The sequence below is a fragment of the Haliaeetus albicilla genome, chromosome 6, assembly GCF_947461875.1.
Source record: "Haliaeetus albicilla chromosome 6, bHalAlb1.1, whole genome shotgun sequence".
In the NCBI taxonomy this organism is placed as follows: Eukaryota; Metazoa; Chordata; class Aves; order Accipitriformes; family Accipitridae; genus Haliaeetus; species Haliaeetus albicilla.
This window is the reverse complement of record NC_091488.1, coordinates 47015467-47029564: the sequence shown is the minus strand read 5'-3', so window position 1 is coordinate 47029564 and position 14098 is coordinate 47015467. Positions and strand designations below refer to the sequence as shown.

Here is a 14098-nt window from a genome sequence, read left to right as displayed (position 1 = left end):
CGCCGGGGTGGGCAGGGCGGAGCTGCCAGCCCCCCGCCGCGTATTCTCGACGGGGCGGCCGGGCCCCGGGGGGGGGACACGCGGGTCGGGGCACTGCTCTGAAGGAGCTCGCAGCCACCGGCGTCACGGTGTGCGAGGGGGCCGGCGGAGGGGAGGGGGGGAGAGGAGGCGGCGGGGGGGGGTGTCCGTGCCGCTGGTCGGCCGCCAAGAGCGTTGGACAAGCAGCCCCCCCGGGAGGGCGGAGGGTGAGGGGGTGACCGGCCGCTCTCGCGTCCCCCCCGGTCGAGGCGGAGATGCTGGAAGCGGGGGCAGTCCCGGCCTTTTCCGCACCCCCCGCCCCGCCGCCGGGACTCTTACTGCAGCGGGGCGTCCGGAGCCCGGCTGCCCCGCAGACCTCGCCCCGCCGCGGGAGACGGACCGGCTCGGCCCCAGCTCCGCGCCCGTCCCGGTCCTCGCTCGCTCTCCTCCTCGCCGTCGGTGCCGGTGCCGTGCCCCGGGATGCCTCCCAACCTCACCGGCTATTACCGCTTCGTCTCCCAGGAGAACATGGACGCCTACCTGCGCGCTTTAGGTAACTCCAGCCTCCTCGTCCCGCTCCTTCCTCCCCTTTTTGCTCCCTTCCGTCTCCAAAAGTGTCCCAGGTCGGGGAAGGGTCTTTCTGTCTGCGACCGCCACTTTTGCGCTGTGGTGGGAGGGGGGTGTCGTGGCTGGGGCTCCCCGGCCAAAAGAGTGGAGGAGCTCTGCGGGGATGCTGCTAGGGAAGGGACCCAGGTCGTCCAGAGTTCTCCCTCTCCTTCTCGTCCTCCAGATATCAACGTGGTCCTGCGAAAACTGGTTTGCCTCCTGAAGCCCGATAAAGAGATCATCCACACGGGAGATCACATGGTCATCCGCACGATCACCTCCCTGCGGGACTACGTGATGGATTTTGACCTGGGAGTCCAGTTTGAGGAAGACCTGGGACCCGTGGATGGACGCAAGTGCCAGGTGAGAAGCCCAAGCAGCGCAGTTTGACAGCGGACTCGGGTGCACTAGAAGTTTAGGGACTTGCTCAGCTTTTGATTCACGAACCAGATGAGAGCCCAGCCCAGAGCTGGCGTGCCCCTGCAGGTTGAGGAATAAGTGGTTCGATGACTAAATCGCTCACAGCAAAGGGGATGAGAAACATCAACAACACCGAACAGCCAGAATCGCAGTACTTTGGCACCCAGAGGGTACTATCCTCTGGAGCAAAGCCCTGAGAAGACAGAACGTCAGCCCGCTTGGCAGTACTCCGTTGCACTTGGAAGCCAGAGGGTCGTTCACCTCCCCCAAAGAGCATCAGCCCCAAGGAGCCACCAAGGAGTCCCCAGATCAGGGACTGCATTTGAAAACATGTCTGAGAGAAACAGTCGGCGTCATCGCTGGGAACCTGTATTGCCAGGACCTGCTTGTCTTGGCACCATGTCTTCCCTTCTCCTCCTTTTTTTCAGACAACTGTCTTCTGGGAGGGGGATCAGCTGGTGTGTGAGCAGCTAGGAGAGAAGAGGAACCGAGGCTGGAGGCACTGGCTGGAGGGGGACCAGCTGCATCTGGTGAGGAGGGGTCTGGTGCAGCTTGCTAAATCCCAGTCACGGTGGGCTGGGGGGGGACACACAGAGTGCGGGTGCTCCCGGCTCTAAGCCAGCCGTGCGGCTTCCTTCCAGCTCCTCTCCAGACTTCAGCCCCGGCTCCTCGGGGGCAGCCACCGCTTCACACAAACATCCGCCTCCAGGGTTTAAAAGTTAATGCAGCTCAAGAAAGGCAACGGGCCAGTGCCTGTCCTGCAGCCTGAGACACTGAGGCTTTGGGAGGGTTGGGAAGGTTTCCTGCCCTGCAGCTTGACCTGCTGAAGCTTTGGGAGGGTCTGGAAGGTTCCCTGCCCTGCAGCCTGACCCACTGAAGCTTTGGGAGGGTCTGGAAGGTTCCCTGCCCTGCAGCCTGACCCACTGAAGCTTTGGGAGGGTCTGGAAGGTTCCCTGTCCTGCAGCCTGACCCGATGAGGCTTTGGGAGGGTTGGGAAGGTTCCCTGCCCTGCAGCCTGACCCGATGAGGGTTGGGAAGGTTCCCTGCCCTGCAGCCTGACCCACTGAAGCTTTGGGAGGGTCTGGAAGGTTCCCTGTCCTGCAGCCTGACCCAGCAAGGCTTTGGGAGGGTTGGGAAGGGCTGGCAGCAGCATGTGGCCCGTCGGACCCCAGCCAGCAGCGGGAGGGCAGGCAGGGCTGCGGTGGCGGCAGCTGGGGAGGGAGAGAAGTTGGGGACCCAGCCTAAACCCCTCTTTCACCTCCCGCTTTCCGCAGCGCATGACCGCCGAAGACGAGGTGTGTGTCCAGGTCTTCCAGAAAGTGAAGTGAGCGCTACCCCCCCCCGCCCCGGACGGGACCCTCGCTCCCCAGTGTAAACTGCCCCGCATTGAAAAAAAGAAACGAGACCCGAGGGAACGAAGCCCCCCCTCTCCCCGGATCCCTGTCACAGCGTGGTTTCTTCTGCCTCGTCTCTCGGCCGGGCCGGGGCAAGGGGGATGGCCGGGGGGGGCCGGGGAGCGGGGGGTCGCGGCGGGGCCGGGCCGGCGGGGAGCGGGAGGCGGGGAGAGGAGGCGGCCGGGGCGGGGAGGGCGGTGGGCCGTCGGTTCCACGGAGGCTCCTTTCAGAATAAGAGCCGGGAAGGGAGGGGGGGGCTGCCCCAGGGCCGGCCCGGACCCCCGCTCACACACACAGCTCCCGCGCTCCTCCCGGCCCCCCGGCCCCCCGTGGCGGAGGGTCCCCCTTCTTCGGCAGCCACCCCCCGCCCGCCCCAGCCATCTTCTCCGGGGATGCTGCGTTCTTCTCGGGATCCCGGGATGCTCGAGCAGAGAACAGAGCTCGTCCTCCAGAGCGAAGGGGTTTTTTGGGGTCGTGGGCGAGGGCGCCAGCCCCTGAGAGGGTCCCGAGGGTGAGGAAGGGTCAGGTTCTCCTCCCGGCGTGAGAAACCGCGGCCACCGCCTCTAGCCGCAGCACTGCTCCTGGCCTTCCTGGAGGCATCTCCCCACAGCTCCTCTCTGCCATCAGAGACCAAGGGACAGAACCAAAGGAGGTGAGGCCCGCTGAAAAGCCAGACCCGTGCCAAAGACAGAGGTGTCTTTTAATGAAGACGCCCGACGGGATGTGCATGAGCCCGCAGGCAAGTACTTCTGCAGGACACTTGCGGCTGCCCCCAACAAGAGGTTGAAGGGCAGGGTACGCAGGAATGCGTGGCTACTGACATCGCAGAGGACAAAGAGGCAGGCAGATTTTGAAAGCCACAGGCCCTTTTCAAGCTGAGAAAATGCAATTGTTTGCTCCAGCTCCTCACCTAAAAAGTAGTATTTTCCAAAGAGCTTCCCTTCAGGGAAGATGCAAAGATGAGTGCCATGAGAAAAGCCTTACTTCAGAACATCTGATAAACAAGCGGTCAGGGAGCTGCAGCTTTACCTCTAATGTCAACCTCTGGCTCTTCAGGGTTGTCTCTGAGGTCATCCCATGCTGCAGCACCCTGTCAATAGTGCAGGAGTACCACTGGGTGGGACACAATCAAACCCAACAAGCAATCATAGCCACGCCACCCAGCACGTCATCTCCTCTACACAGACCCCTCCACAACCCATCATTCCTTGTATCATGAGGAGACTCTACATTACCTTTGTTGTATTACGAGGTTGCAAAAGGCAGAGCTTTGACTGACAGCAGCTGAAGCCGGTTCAACTGTTGCCCTCTTTGTACTCTTCTGTACAAAGAGAGCCCTTCTGAGCTGCTTCTGATCCCCACGACCAAGCTCACTTCACTGTGTCCAGACTGATATCTTCCAGGCTGTGGAATCAACAACTAATCAACACATTTCAGGCCCTGCACCAAAAGCTGGTACAAATTTTCATTTTCTGAGCCTACATTCTGGTTTGATGGTAGACAGCTAGTGCCTTCAGGTGGTTAGCCAGACTCTTCCGCTGGCGTGCCAACCATCCACATAATTGTCATGTAAGCCTGTGAGGTGACCTGCCCAGTGGATTGCTTCTGACTGGTTGCCAGCCATCGTATATCCATGACAGCCTCGCGTCTTCAGGAAGCATCTGGTTGTGCCAGAACCATAGATAGGAATCATACCCACCTGATGTGGTCCATGCTCATAATAATCATAAGGGATAGTATTCCAACTTATTCTAGGGCTTCAGTTAGTAACTACCAGCACTAATAATTCACTGTTTTTTCTTTTGTAATCATGCTATAGGTGTGATGCCTAAGTCAGATAGTGACTTCGCACAACGGTACTATATTGCTGAGACACAAGCCTGTGGGAGGTGAGGATGCTAGTGTAAGGCAGGGGATAAGGTGTGATACTGGGAGGACACTGGTTTTGCCCCTTGCTGAGTGGCTAGTGCTGCAGAACTACATCTCTTGTGGGGTATTACACTTGGCTTTGCTCCTTGATTTCGAAGACACAGAAACAGACTGCCAAGACGCTGCTGCTGCTCACCATCCCATACCAGCAGGAAGACACACTCTTAGAGTCCTGAGCCTTCTTTTGCTGTAGGTCATCTTCTCCATATCAGCCAGAGCTGCAGGAGTGGCATGATTTGTCCAAAAAAGTGGTAAGCCATTTGATAGCACAGGTCTGGCTGTGTGAAGCCCAAGCCCTATGGCTAGTGGCAGAGTGTCCCGAAAAGGCTGCGATGGGTAGAGTGGTACCAGGTATTTCCTGGCTCCTACCTAACATGAAGAAGAGGATTCCACAGAGCATCTGAAGGGGAATGCCACCAGTGGAAGCCCTGGAGCAGGACTGAGGGCATAGCTGACTTGTCCAAATCTGGTGGGTCTATGGGACCTGTATTAGAGGTGGGCTGCTCCAGTGAGGCATATCCCCAGGTAACCACCCTTGCTTTACCAGCTGAAGTACTCTCCTAGTAGCCCACATGGTGTTATCAGGGCGGGGGGAGGAGATGAAGACATAGGAGATGTGCCTTGAAAGTGCCACATAACTCGCAGTAGTGATCCCTGGATAGAAGAGTCCTTGTCCAGAACACACGGAAATGATCAGCTTCCTTACAAATGATCCTCAAACACCTCTGTCTAGCCATGCTTTGCCAGGGAACACTCTTCCCAACGGTGACCTGTTCATAACAGATCTCTCAGAGAGTAATTTCCAGTGCTTGCCAGCTACTTTCCAGATGTGGTCTCTGAATAAAAGCTTCCCTTCTGGTGGGACAGTAAGCCAGCAGAACCTGCTCCGGCACGGCACAGCAGTGAGCCTGCCCAAATGTGTTTATCATGCAGAGCGAGATATTTGGACATCAGGAAGTACTGGGGTAATGTCCCCTGCTTCACCTTAATTCTGATGTGTGTGATGGTGTTATTACAGAGGCACTAATTATATATTTATGTGATCTTTTTCAGATAATAATTCAAAGATGTTTGATGAGCAGGTTCTCTAGTACACTTCCATAAATATCCCAAACATGCTTTCTTCATTCTTTTTAACAGTATTTTCATCTTCATTCAACGTGTTTTTGTAGCTGTGAATTATTTCCTAAGATTTCAATGCAAGAAACTTGGTAATTGCTCTGAAGCTACTCATAATTCTAAAGGAAAACACTAAAAGGGTGTTTTATCTCTTACACCAAAGTCTGAAAGCCAAGAAAATTTAAACTTCATGAAGCTGGTGGCACATGATACATGTCTTGGGCACTATGTTGATAAAAGCCTGAAATGTGTTTGTAAGTTGCTCTCTTTTCCCATTTCCCCATTAAACACCGAAGGCCTTCTCTATCTATCTTGTTTCTCCTAGAAATGCTTGCAGAACAAACAGCAAGAAGGGGCCTTGAAAAGGGACTTGTTCTCAGAGTGCTTTTAGTTCTATAGGTTTGTTCATTTTTCTCGATACCTGTTTGACTCGGATGTCTGAGGTTTGTTGCTTTCCCTGAAGAAGCTCCCAGTCCCCATCCCCAAAGACCTCTGCTCTTCAGCAAGCCAGAACCGAGAAAACTTGACTGTTCTGACAGTTTGATTTTTTTTTTTTAAGTTTAATTTGTTAAGACTAAAATTTCTGGTCTTCTTCTGACGCCGGAAAACTGCGCAGAAGGAGCGGGGGAGCCTTCCTAAGAGGACATCTTTGGGGGGACACACACCAAACTGAGAGCAGCCACCAGCTTCGCAGACCAAACCCTAGGCATGGTCTCCACCAGCCTTCTTCCTGCCTTCTCACCCAGAAGAGACAGACCGCCTTTGCCTGGCTAGGGTGTACCAAGCCCCCCCAGTCCCCCCAGTCCGCCCAGTCGGGGTTTGCGTGGCCGAGGGAGCCGGCAGCAGAGGGCAGCACGCTGCGGGCTGCCGGAGCCTGGAGCGCTGCCCGGTTGTTTGCAGCCGGGGTTGTTCTCTTCCCTCCCTCCGCCTTTCCCCCCACCTACCTGCCCGGCCACCCCCCTCACCACCACCTCCCCGAGGCTCTCCGCTGACCGGAGCTCCGGCCGGGGCAGCGGGGACAACGGGCAGCGGTTGCCCGTGGCCGGCGGGAGAGCGCATGGACCCGTGAGTGGGGGCACCGGGCGCGGACGGGACACGGGGGACCCGCAGCCACGTCTCTGCGGGGAGGGGACGGGAGGGTGAGACCCTGCCGGGAAGGAGAAGGGTCACAGGGGCGAAGCTGCTGCCCGTCTGTCCCTGCGCGGGCGCTCTGTTGGGGTCGAGGAAGGAGGATCTTCCTGGCTGATGTTTTCGGGAGATACGGGCGGTGAGGTTGTTCTGGGGGAACACGGAGGGAGGAAGAGGGGAGGTCTGCAGAATGAGGGGGGGAAAAAGAGTGCCAGCTTTCGGAGGAGAGAGGGCAAGGTGTCACTGGGTAGAGGACAGCCTAGCAAGCACTGCGGGATTGCTCCTCAGCAAGTGGAGCTGGAGCTCTTCAGATCCTCACCAGAGGAACTGGGCAAAGACCCGCAACTGGCAATAACCAGAAATGACCCGCTGGCCCAGAGCCAGAGGGAACTAAACTTCCCCTGGTCCTAAGAGACCCAGCCCCATGACTGCCGGGAACAAGCAGATGTTGCTCACGGAATTCACCCGTGCTCCTTCTAACTATTTCCTGTCTTGATGAATCTTTTTGGCTGGGTCAGAATGCCTTGCTGGAACCTGGGCAGTGCTGGTGTCTTCATTTCAGCTGTCCTCGGTCCCGAGTGACCCAAGGCAGACATTGGACCTGCAACTAGACCTCCCGTGTTTGGATTCCATTAGACAGTGCACAAGTCACTTGTGAAGTCTCCCCTGATTTTGGATGACCTAATTTTGTGCAATGTCATAGTTTACTTGCCGTGTTCACAGGCACGTTCCTTTTCTCCCGTGGGCCTTCCTCTTTTTTGGAGTGATCAGTTCCAGTCCTGTCCCAAGAAAGCTTTTTGGGGAGATCAGATCCCCCGGTTACCCCAAGCCGTATCCCAACAATATCGTCAGCACCTGGGATATCCACGTCCCAGAAGGCTATGTGGTGAAACTGACCTTCAAATATTTTGACCTGGAGCCATCAGAGTCCTGCTTCTATGACTATGTTAAGGTATGTGGATAGATACCTGGGCCAAGGGGTGGCTGGAGATGGGAATCTAGTGGCCACCACATACAGTGGCTTTTCATTCACCAGGCCTCCTCTCATGCTTCCTGCAAAGGAAAGGGAAGGAGTTAAAGATAGAAATGGGTGGAGCAGGTTCTGGCAACTCACAGCTGGGTAATAGTGATGCACGGAGCAGACTGAATCTTATGAGGCTACAGTGATTTCCCCTTAACCTTGACAGATCAAAGCGGACAAGAAGAACTTGGGCCGATACTGTGGCCAGCTTGGGTCAACCACAGGCAATCACCCAGGAACAAAGGAGTTTGTGTCTAAGGGGAACAGGATGCACCTGGAGTTTCACTCCGATTTCTCCAATGAAGACAATGGCACAGTGATTCCCTACAGGGGCTTCCTGGCCTATTACCGAGCTGTGGGTGAGTAGGCAATACCCTCAGCATGCAGAAAGAAGCCTGGGTGGCTCCAACCAATTTTCCCCCTTGTCAGGCAAATAAAGAGAAGCTGTAAGCAAGGATATGGATCTCTGTGTACTTTCAGCGTACAGCAGAGCGGTTTAACACTTTCCTCCCCTTGTCCTTGCATCTGCTATGTCTTCAGATCTTGACGAATGTGACCCTAACAATGCTGCTGAGAAAGATGAAAGGCCTCAGTGCCAGCACTTCTGCCACAACTATGTGGGTGGCTACTTCTGTTCTTGCCGGACTGGCTACCAGCTTCAGAGTGACCACCACTCCTGCAAAGGTAAATTGGAATTTTGAAAGGTCAGAGGGTTCCAGGGAAGGAGCCCTTCAGCCAGGAAGGGTGGGAGAAGTGACTTGGGGAGCAGTTGACAGGGCTGCAGACAACACAGCTCCACAATGTGACCTCTGCTTTCTTCCTCTACACCACAGTGGAGTGCAGCAGTGAGTTGTTCACAGAGGCATCTGGGTATGTGAGCAGCCCTGAGTACCCGCAGCCTTATCCTGAAGACCTCCGGTGTAACTACAGCATCCGTTTGCAAAAGGGCCTGTCTGTCATCCTCAAGTTCTTGGAACCCTTTGAGATTGAAGAACACCAGCAAGTCCACTGTCCTTATGACCAGCTCAAGGTACTGGAGATTAGCAAACTCTACTTCCAACCCTGCTGCCAGACCTGGACAGGAGTTGTGGCGACACCACTATTCGGATGAGAAATACGGGATCAGTACAAGGAGAATGCCCCAGCATGAAGGACTGAGCTCTTCCCTTGTCCCTTCCTCAGTGTGCTTAATTACAATTGCCCTGAGGTCGGAGGCTCTGGGTCACAGGCCCCTGTGAGTGAAGCCAAAAAATTCATCCTTCTTCCAGTCTTATCTCCCTTTGATTTAATCTCAGGATGTACTGATGGGTCAGCCAGCCAGCCCTGTTCACCATCATAGGCACTGTGGCAAACCTGGTCTGGATTGAAACAGGGACACTGAGGCAGAGAGGCATGTGTGGTTTTGATGTGTGTTTCTGTCCCTGTGATGCATGTTTTCCTCATCAGATCCAAGCACCAGGGAGAGAGATTGGTGAATTCTGTGGCAAGAAGTCACCTGGCAGCATTGAAACCAACAGCAATGAAGTGGACATACTCTTCCTCACTGACGAGTCAGGGTACAGCCGTGGCTGGAAGATCCACTACACCTCAGAGAGTAAGATGTTTCTTCTCCAGAGGCTACTGCAGCCTATCTACGCCATTTGTTAATACCAACTTTGTCCCATTCTCCAACAGAAATACGGTGCCCACAGCCTGTCCCACAGGATCAGTTTACCATCATCAGAGACCTGCAGCCTGTGTATCAGTTTCAGGACTATTTCATTGTCAGCTGCAAGACTGGGTATAACTTGGTAAAGGTGAGATCCCTTCTCCACTCCCTTCAGCCATATTCTGGCTTCTCTTCAGCTTCTGGAAGTCTTTCACCTTTCAGTAAAATTTTCTTTGGAGATTTCACTCATGGCAACCTCTTGCAATTCCTGTTTCTTCCCTGCTTCTTTCGGCTTTCTTCCAGTGGTTTCGCCTTTCCTGGCTCCCTTCCTTATGCAGTTACTCTTTCACAAAGCCCTGGTAGAAGATGAGAGACAAAGATCCCAGGAGGCACTGGTAAACAAGAATATCTCTTTGGAAGGATATGAAATCAGACTTGAAGCAGAAGATGTTACCTGCCTCCCTTGCCATCCTATTGCCAGGACTGGGTAGTGCCCCAGACTTGTCACGGTTTTATGATCACTGGCTGCTGATATCTTGGCCTGCTATGAAGAATTTGTAGCCTGTGGCAAACACAGGATAGAGAGAAGGCAGCAAAGGGAGAGAAGAGCAATTGGAACAGACTGCAGAGGGGCAACTATTGGACAGCAGTGAAAAGATGGGCAGACAGAATAATATTCTAATGTGGGGAAGGGAATGTAAGGTTCTGTACAACCAAGAGAGATGTTTTTCTTTCCCATGCAGGACAACAAAAAGCTGCTGTCCTTCACGGCTGTCTGCCAGGCTGATGGGACATGGCATCAATCCATGCCACGCTGTGAAAGTGAGTGATCTGACAACAGGGGTTATGACCCCTGCCATGGCTTTCCCCCTCCAAGGACATGGGGAATTCAGCTTCTTTGACTCAATTTGTCTGTGGCTATAGACTCATGGATATGCTGGTTGGAAGGACCTGTGGAGGTCCACTGTTGACTTTCATTACATTTTTCCACTTGCGAAAACTTAAACGTTTTTCCTCCCTTACCAAAACGCATGAAACACCACTATAAATTTGCTATAATGTTGTAATATCTAAAAGCAAAAGATCCCAGTCTGGGATCCATTATGAAACAACCTCTCTCTGCCTGCTGTACTGACTGGTCCTTCACATCATGGCCACAATCCAAGTCAAGCCTAAACCTGCAGGCAGTAAGGCTGTCTTTAATTCATCTCTTTTTTTTGCCTTTTTGTAGTTGTGAACTGTGGCAACCCTGCAGACCTGACCAATGGGGCATTCAGCTATGTTAACAAACCCGCAAACAACAACTACCAGTCAGTGATCACATACCGATGCAATGAGCCATATTATCACATTGTCACCGGAACAGGCGGTGGTGAGTCCTAATCCCACACAGACATTGAAATCTGTGCCTGAGAAGTCCTCTCAGATTTCCAGTTAGAATTGTCTCTGCTCCCCAGGCTAGGGCTCATGCTTTCCTCCTGTGAAAGCTCTCCAATCTTTCCTTGGATCTCCAGCATAGCTCCCGAGGCTTGTTGTCTCAGCCTGTTCCCACCCTGCTTCATTCTCAGAGTCCAGCGCATCCCTCCTCCATGCTCTCCTTAACTTTTGCAGACTTATTCTCTCCTCTGTAGTCACGATTTATTCTTCTCTAGTGGATTTCATTCTTTCACTGAAATTTGAGGCATGGTGTCGGGAATCACCAAAATCCTGAAACTTCACCACGCCAGTCCGAGTTGCTGCAGGTGCAAATAAATAAACTCACACTCCAATCCACTGTAACGCTGTTTACCTCTTTGGACTATTGTTCAGGAGCAGAGACATCTGAGGGCTAATTAATATACATACAGAAAAATCTATTTTTATGCAGCAGGTCAGAAAAACTAAGGGAACACTGAGAGCCATTCACATGCCTTCTTTTTGCACCTGAGACATGATTTGATGACACAGGAGCTTTGGTTACAAGAACAGTATAAGGAGTTCATGATTTCCTTGCCTTGGCTGCTCATTTAGCTTCCACTAAAAGATGTAGATTTTTAAGCTGAATCAGTTCCTGGATATGGTTGCCAGCATGGATGCACAGTTGTGCAGCATGCCTGAGAGAGGTGACATGCTAGCATTGGGGCCAGGAGCAAGCAGCTAAGGAGTTCTTTAAGTTGGTACTGACGTTGAATTTGATCATTCTTGCATCTGAGTTTAACTCTTTCATAAAGAGTCAGAGCTCAATCTAATCAGAAAAAAATCAGGAGTAAGTAAATATCAGCATCAGCCAAATTCTGATGGGGATTGATTTAGTCAATTTTGAAAGACAATAGCAAACACTTTCTTGGAAGCATTTACTACAGTGTAAGATAAATTGTGTATAAATTGGTTTTAGTCACCAGCACAAACTTTCTGAGAGCAAGAACGTTGGAGGTAGTGGAGTTTGTGTTGAGAGGTGACATGCAAGTTAGCTGACCTGTGATAGAGCCTCAGAAATAGATACTGAGCATGTACAGTAACTGACTCATCTTTTTCCTGTTTCTGGAACAAACCACCTTATCCTACTCTCTGCAAACTACAGAGACCAGAAACTTGAATCTAGAGTCCATGTCTATACTTGTTCTCTCCCTTCTTTGGACTAAATAAGGTCAAACCGTGCTCTGTAAGCATGTGGACTGAGTGAATTAAAACTTCACTCATTGCTCTTCAGGCTTTTCTTCTACAGAAGCAGTGCCTGAGCTTTACTGGTCCCCTGGAACTGAGGTGTTTTGAGATGTACATGCTATCCCAAATGGAGGCATTCCAGACTATACCACAGGCGGCTTTTCCTGGGAAAGGATGCCTTTGGGATGGAAGGGCCGAGTGCACCTGGGAGAGAGGAACCCCTTGAAAATATCTTCTCTTCTCTTCCTCTTCTCTTCTCTTCTCTTCTCTTCTCTTCTTTCTTCCCACCCCATGCCTGCAAGCCTGGGTCTCATTCACTTCCCTCTCATCCTACAGACACATTCACCTGCTCTCCTGAGGGAACCTGGGTGGGTCGAGACGGCCAGACGAGGATTCCTGCCTGCTTGCCAGGTCAGTAAAAAACTGTCTTTGTCTGGTGTTCACCAATTCATGCTTACAGTCAGTACAAAGCTGGGACAACATGCAAGGAGGAGGATGGTATCAGTGAGGGAGGACAGGGAAATCTATCCAGGAAGGCAAAAATAAGGTGAAATCGAATAGTGATGGTGTAGGACAGAGAGAGACAAGCCAGGGCGACAGAGGGTGTCATGATCTCCTTGCATTTCTCCACAGTGTGTGGGAAGCCGGTCAGACCCATTACCGAAGTCCAGCGGATCTTGGGCGGCAGGTCAGCAGGGACAGGCAATTTCCCTTGGCAGGCTCTGACGGGCATCCACGGACGAGGGGGTGGTGCGCTCCTGGGCGATCGCTGGATCCTGACCGCTGCCCACACCATCTTCCCCAAAGAGGCAGGAGGGAACAATGTAAGCCTGGACCAGCTAGCAGAGGAGGCTAACATTTTCCTTGGCCACACCAAGGTAGAAGAGCTCCGCAAGATGGGTAACCACCCTATACGTAGGATCTTTATCCATCCAGATTACAACCCTAAAGATGAGCACAACTTCAATGGGGACATAGCCCTGCTGGAGCTGAAACATCCAGTAACCCTGGGCCCTACAGTGCTGCCCATCTGTCTCCCTGATACTACCAACACCACGTTCTACATGGATGGGCGCAAGGGCTACGTGAGCGGCTTTGGTGTGGAAAAAAACTTTATTTCAAATGAGTTGAAGTACGTGAGCCTACCAGTGATCGCTCAAGAGAGGTGTCAGAGTTGGCTGGACAGTAAGAAGAGAGATGTACCTATGGTCTTCACTGAGAACATGTTCTGTGCTGGCTTCCTCACAATCAAACAGGATACCTGCCAGGGAGATAGTGGGAGTGTCTTCACCGTGTTAGACGCAGAAAGCGGTCGCTGGGTGGCTACCGGTATTGTTTCTTGGGGTATTGGCTGTGCCGAAGGTTACGGCTTCTACACCAAGATCCTCAACTATGTGGACTGGATCAAAGGGATAGTAAGGGAGGATAGGCTCTAAATGTTGCTGTCCTACTAGCTGAAGAATCACTGATAGCATATAAATTTCCAGACAGAGCAGATCATATCTAAAGCTTTTGATGATGTCCCAAAGGCTTTTCAAACATGCAGACCATGTAACCTTCATCCTGAGCACTTCTGAAAGCCGCCATACTGTTTGGTGAATTCTTGGTGGTACCATCAAAACTTACCAAAGCTGCTGTTCTATTGGCAGCTTGTGGGACGCCTTTGTGGATATTCTAGTTCTTCCAAAGCTTATTACTGGATGAAGTCTTAATAATATCAGGAAATCTCATGACAACAAACATGTTATTGTTCAAAGTGCTGATGAGATCGTCAGACTACTGCAGTCTACTTTTGTACTCTATTGTGTGGGAAGGTTGCGGGGCAGCAGACTTTCTTGAAGGATGTGGTACTTTGTGCTGAGTACAGTGTGCATATGCCCACTGGCATCAGTGAGATTCTATGAATATTAAAATAATTGCTGGAGAAACCAGGTGTGTTATGTTTTTCTGTCTTTGTTTTTAACAACTACTAAATAATTCCCATCACTGAAAGCAATTTATGGACTTTATATAGGGATTGCTCTACCTACCACTAAAGTGTTTCCAGTTCTGCAACGGCATGTGGCAGTTGCTCATCTGTCACAGAACTACCATTAGATTACCCAGTCTGAAACTCCAGGTGGCTTCAAGGGAGGCAAAAATAAGCTGTCTGTGTGATGCCGCATTCAAAAG

At 52.2% G+C, this 14098-nt stretch overlaps 2 protein-coding genes across 2 annotated transcripts; both read left to right on the top strand.

Moving 5' to 3' along the window:
- Nucleotides 1–174: 174 nt before the first annotated feature.
- On the top strand, nt 175–2478 carry RBP5 (retinol binding protein 5). The gene is made up of 4 exons (XM_069784751.1): nt 175–571; nt 809–987; nt 1473–1574; nt 2319–2478. The coding sequence occupies exons 1-4, from the start codon at nt 499–501 to the stop codon at nt 2370–2372; spliced, it is 408 nt and encodes a 135-aa protein (XP_069640852.1). The 5' UTR covers nt 175–498; the 3' UTR covers nt 2373–2478.
- A 3887-nt stretch (nt 2479–6365) lies between these two features.
- On the top strand, nt 6366–13854 carry C1R (complement C1r). Its single transcript, XM_069786031.1, has 11 exons — nt 6366–6551; nt 7338–7566; nt 7802–7994; nt 8176–8319; nt 8469–8665; nt 9082–9229; nt 9310–9431; nt 10027–10105; nt 10515–10655; nt 12263–12337; nt 12560–13854. The coding sequence occupies exons 1-11, from the start codon at nt 6544–6546 to the stop codon at nt 13360–13362; spliced, it is 2139 nt and encodes a 712-aa protein (XP_069642132.1). The 5' UTR covers nt 6366–6543; the 3' UTR covers nt 13363–13854.
- The last annotated feature ends 244 nt before the right edge of the window (nt 13855–14098 follow it).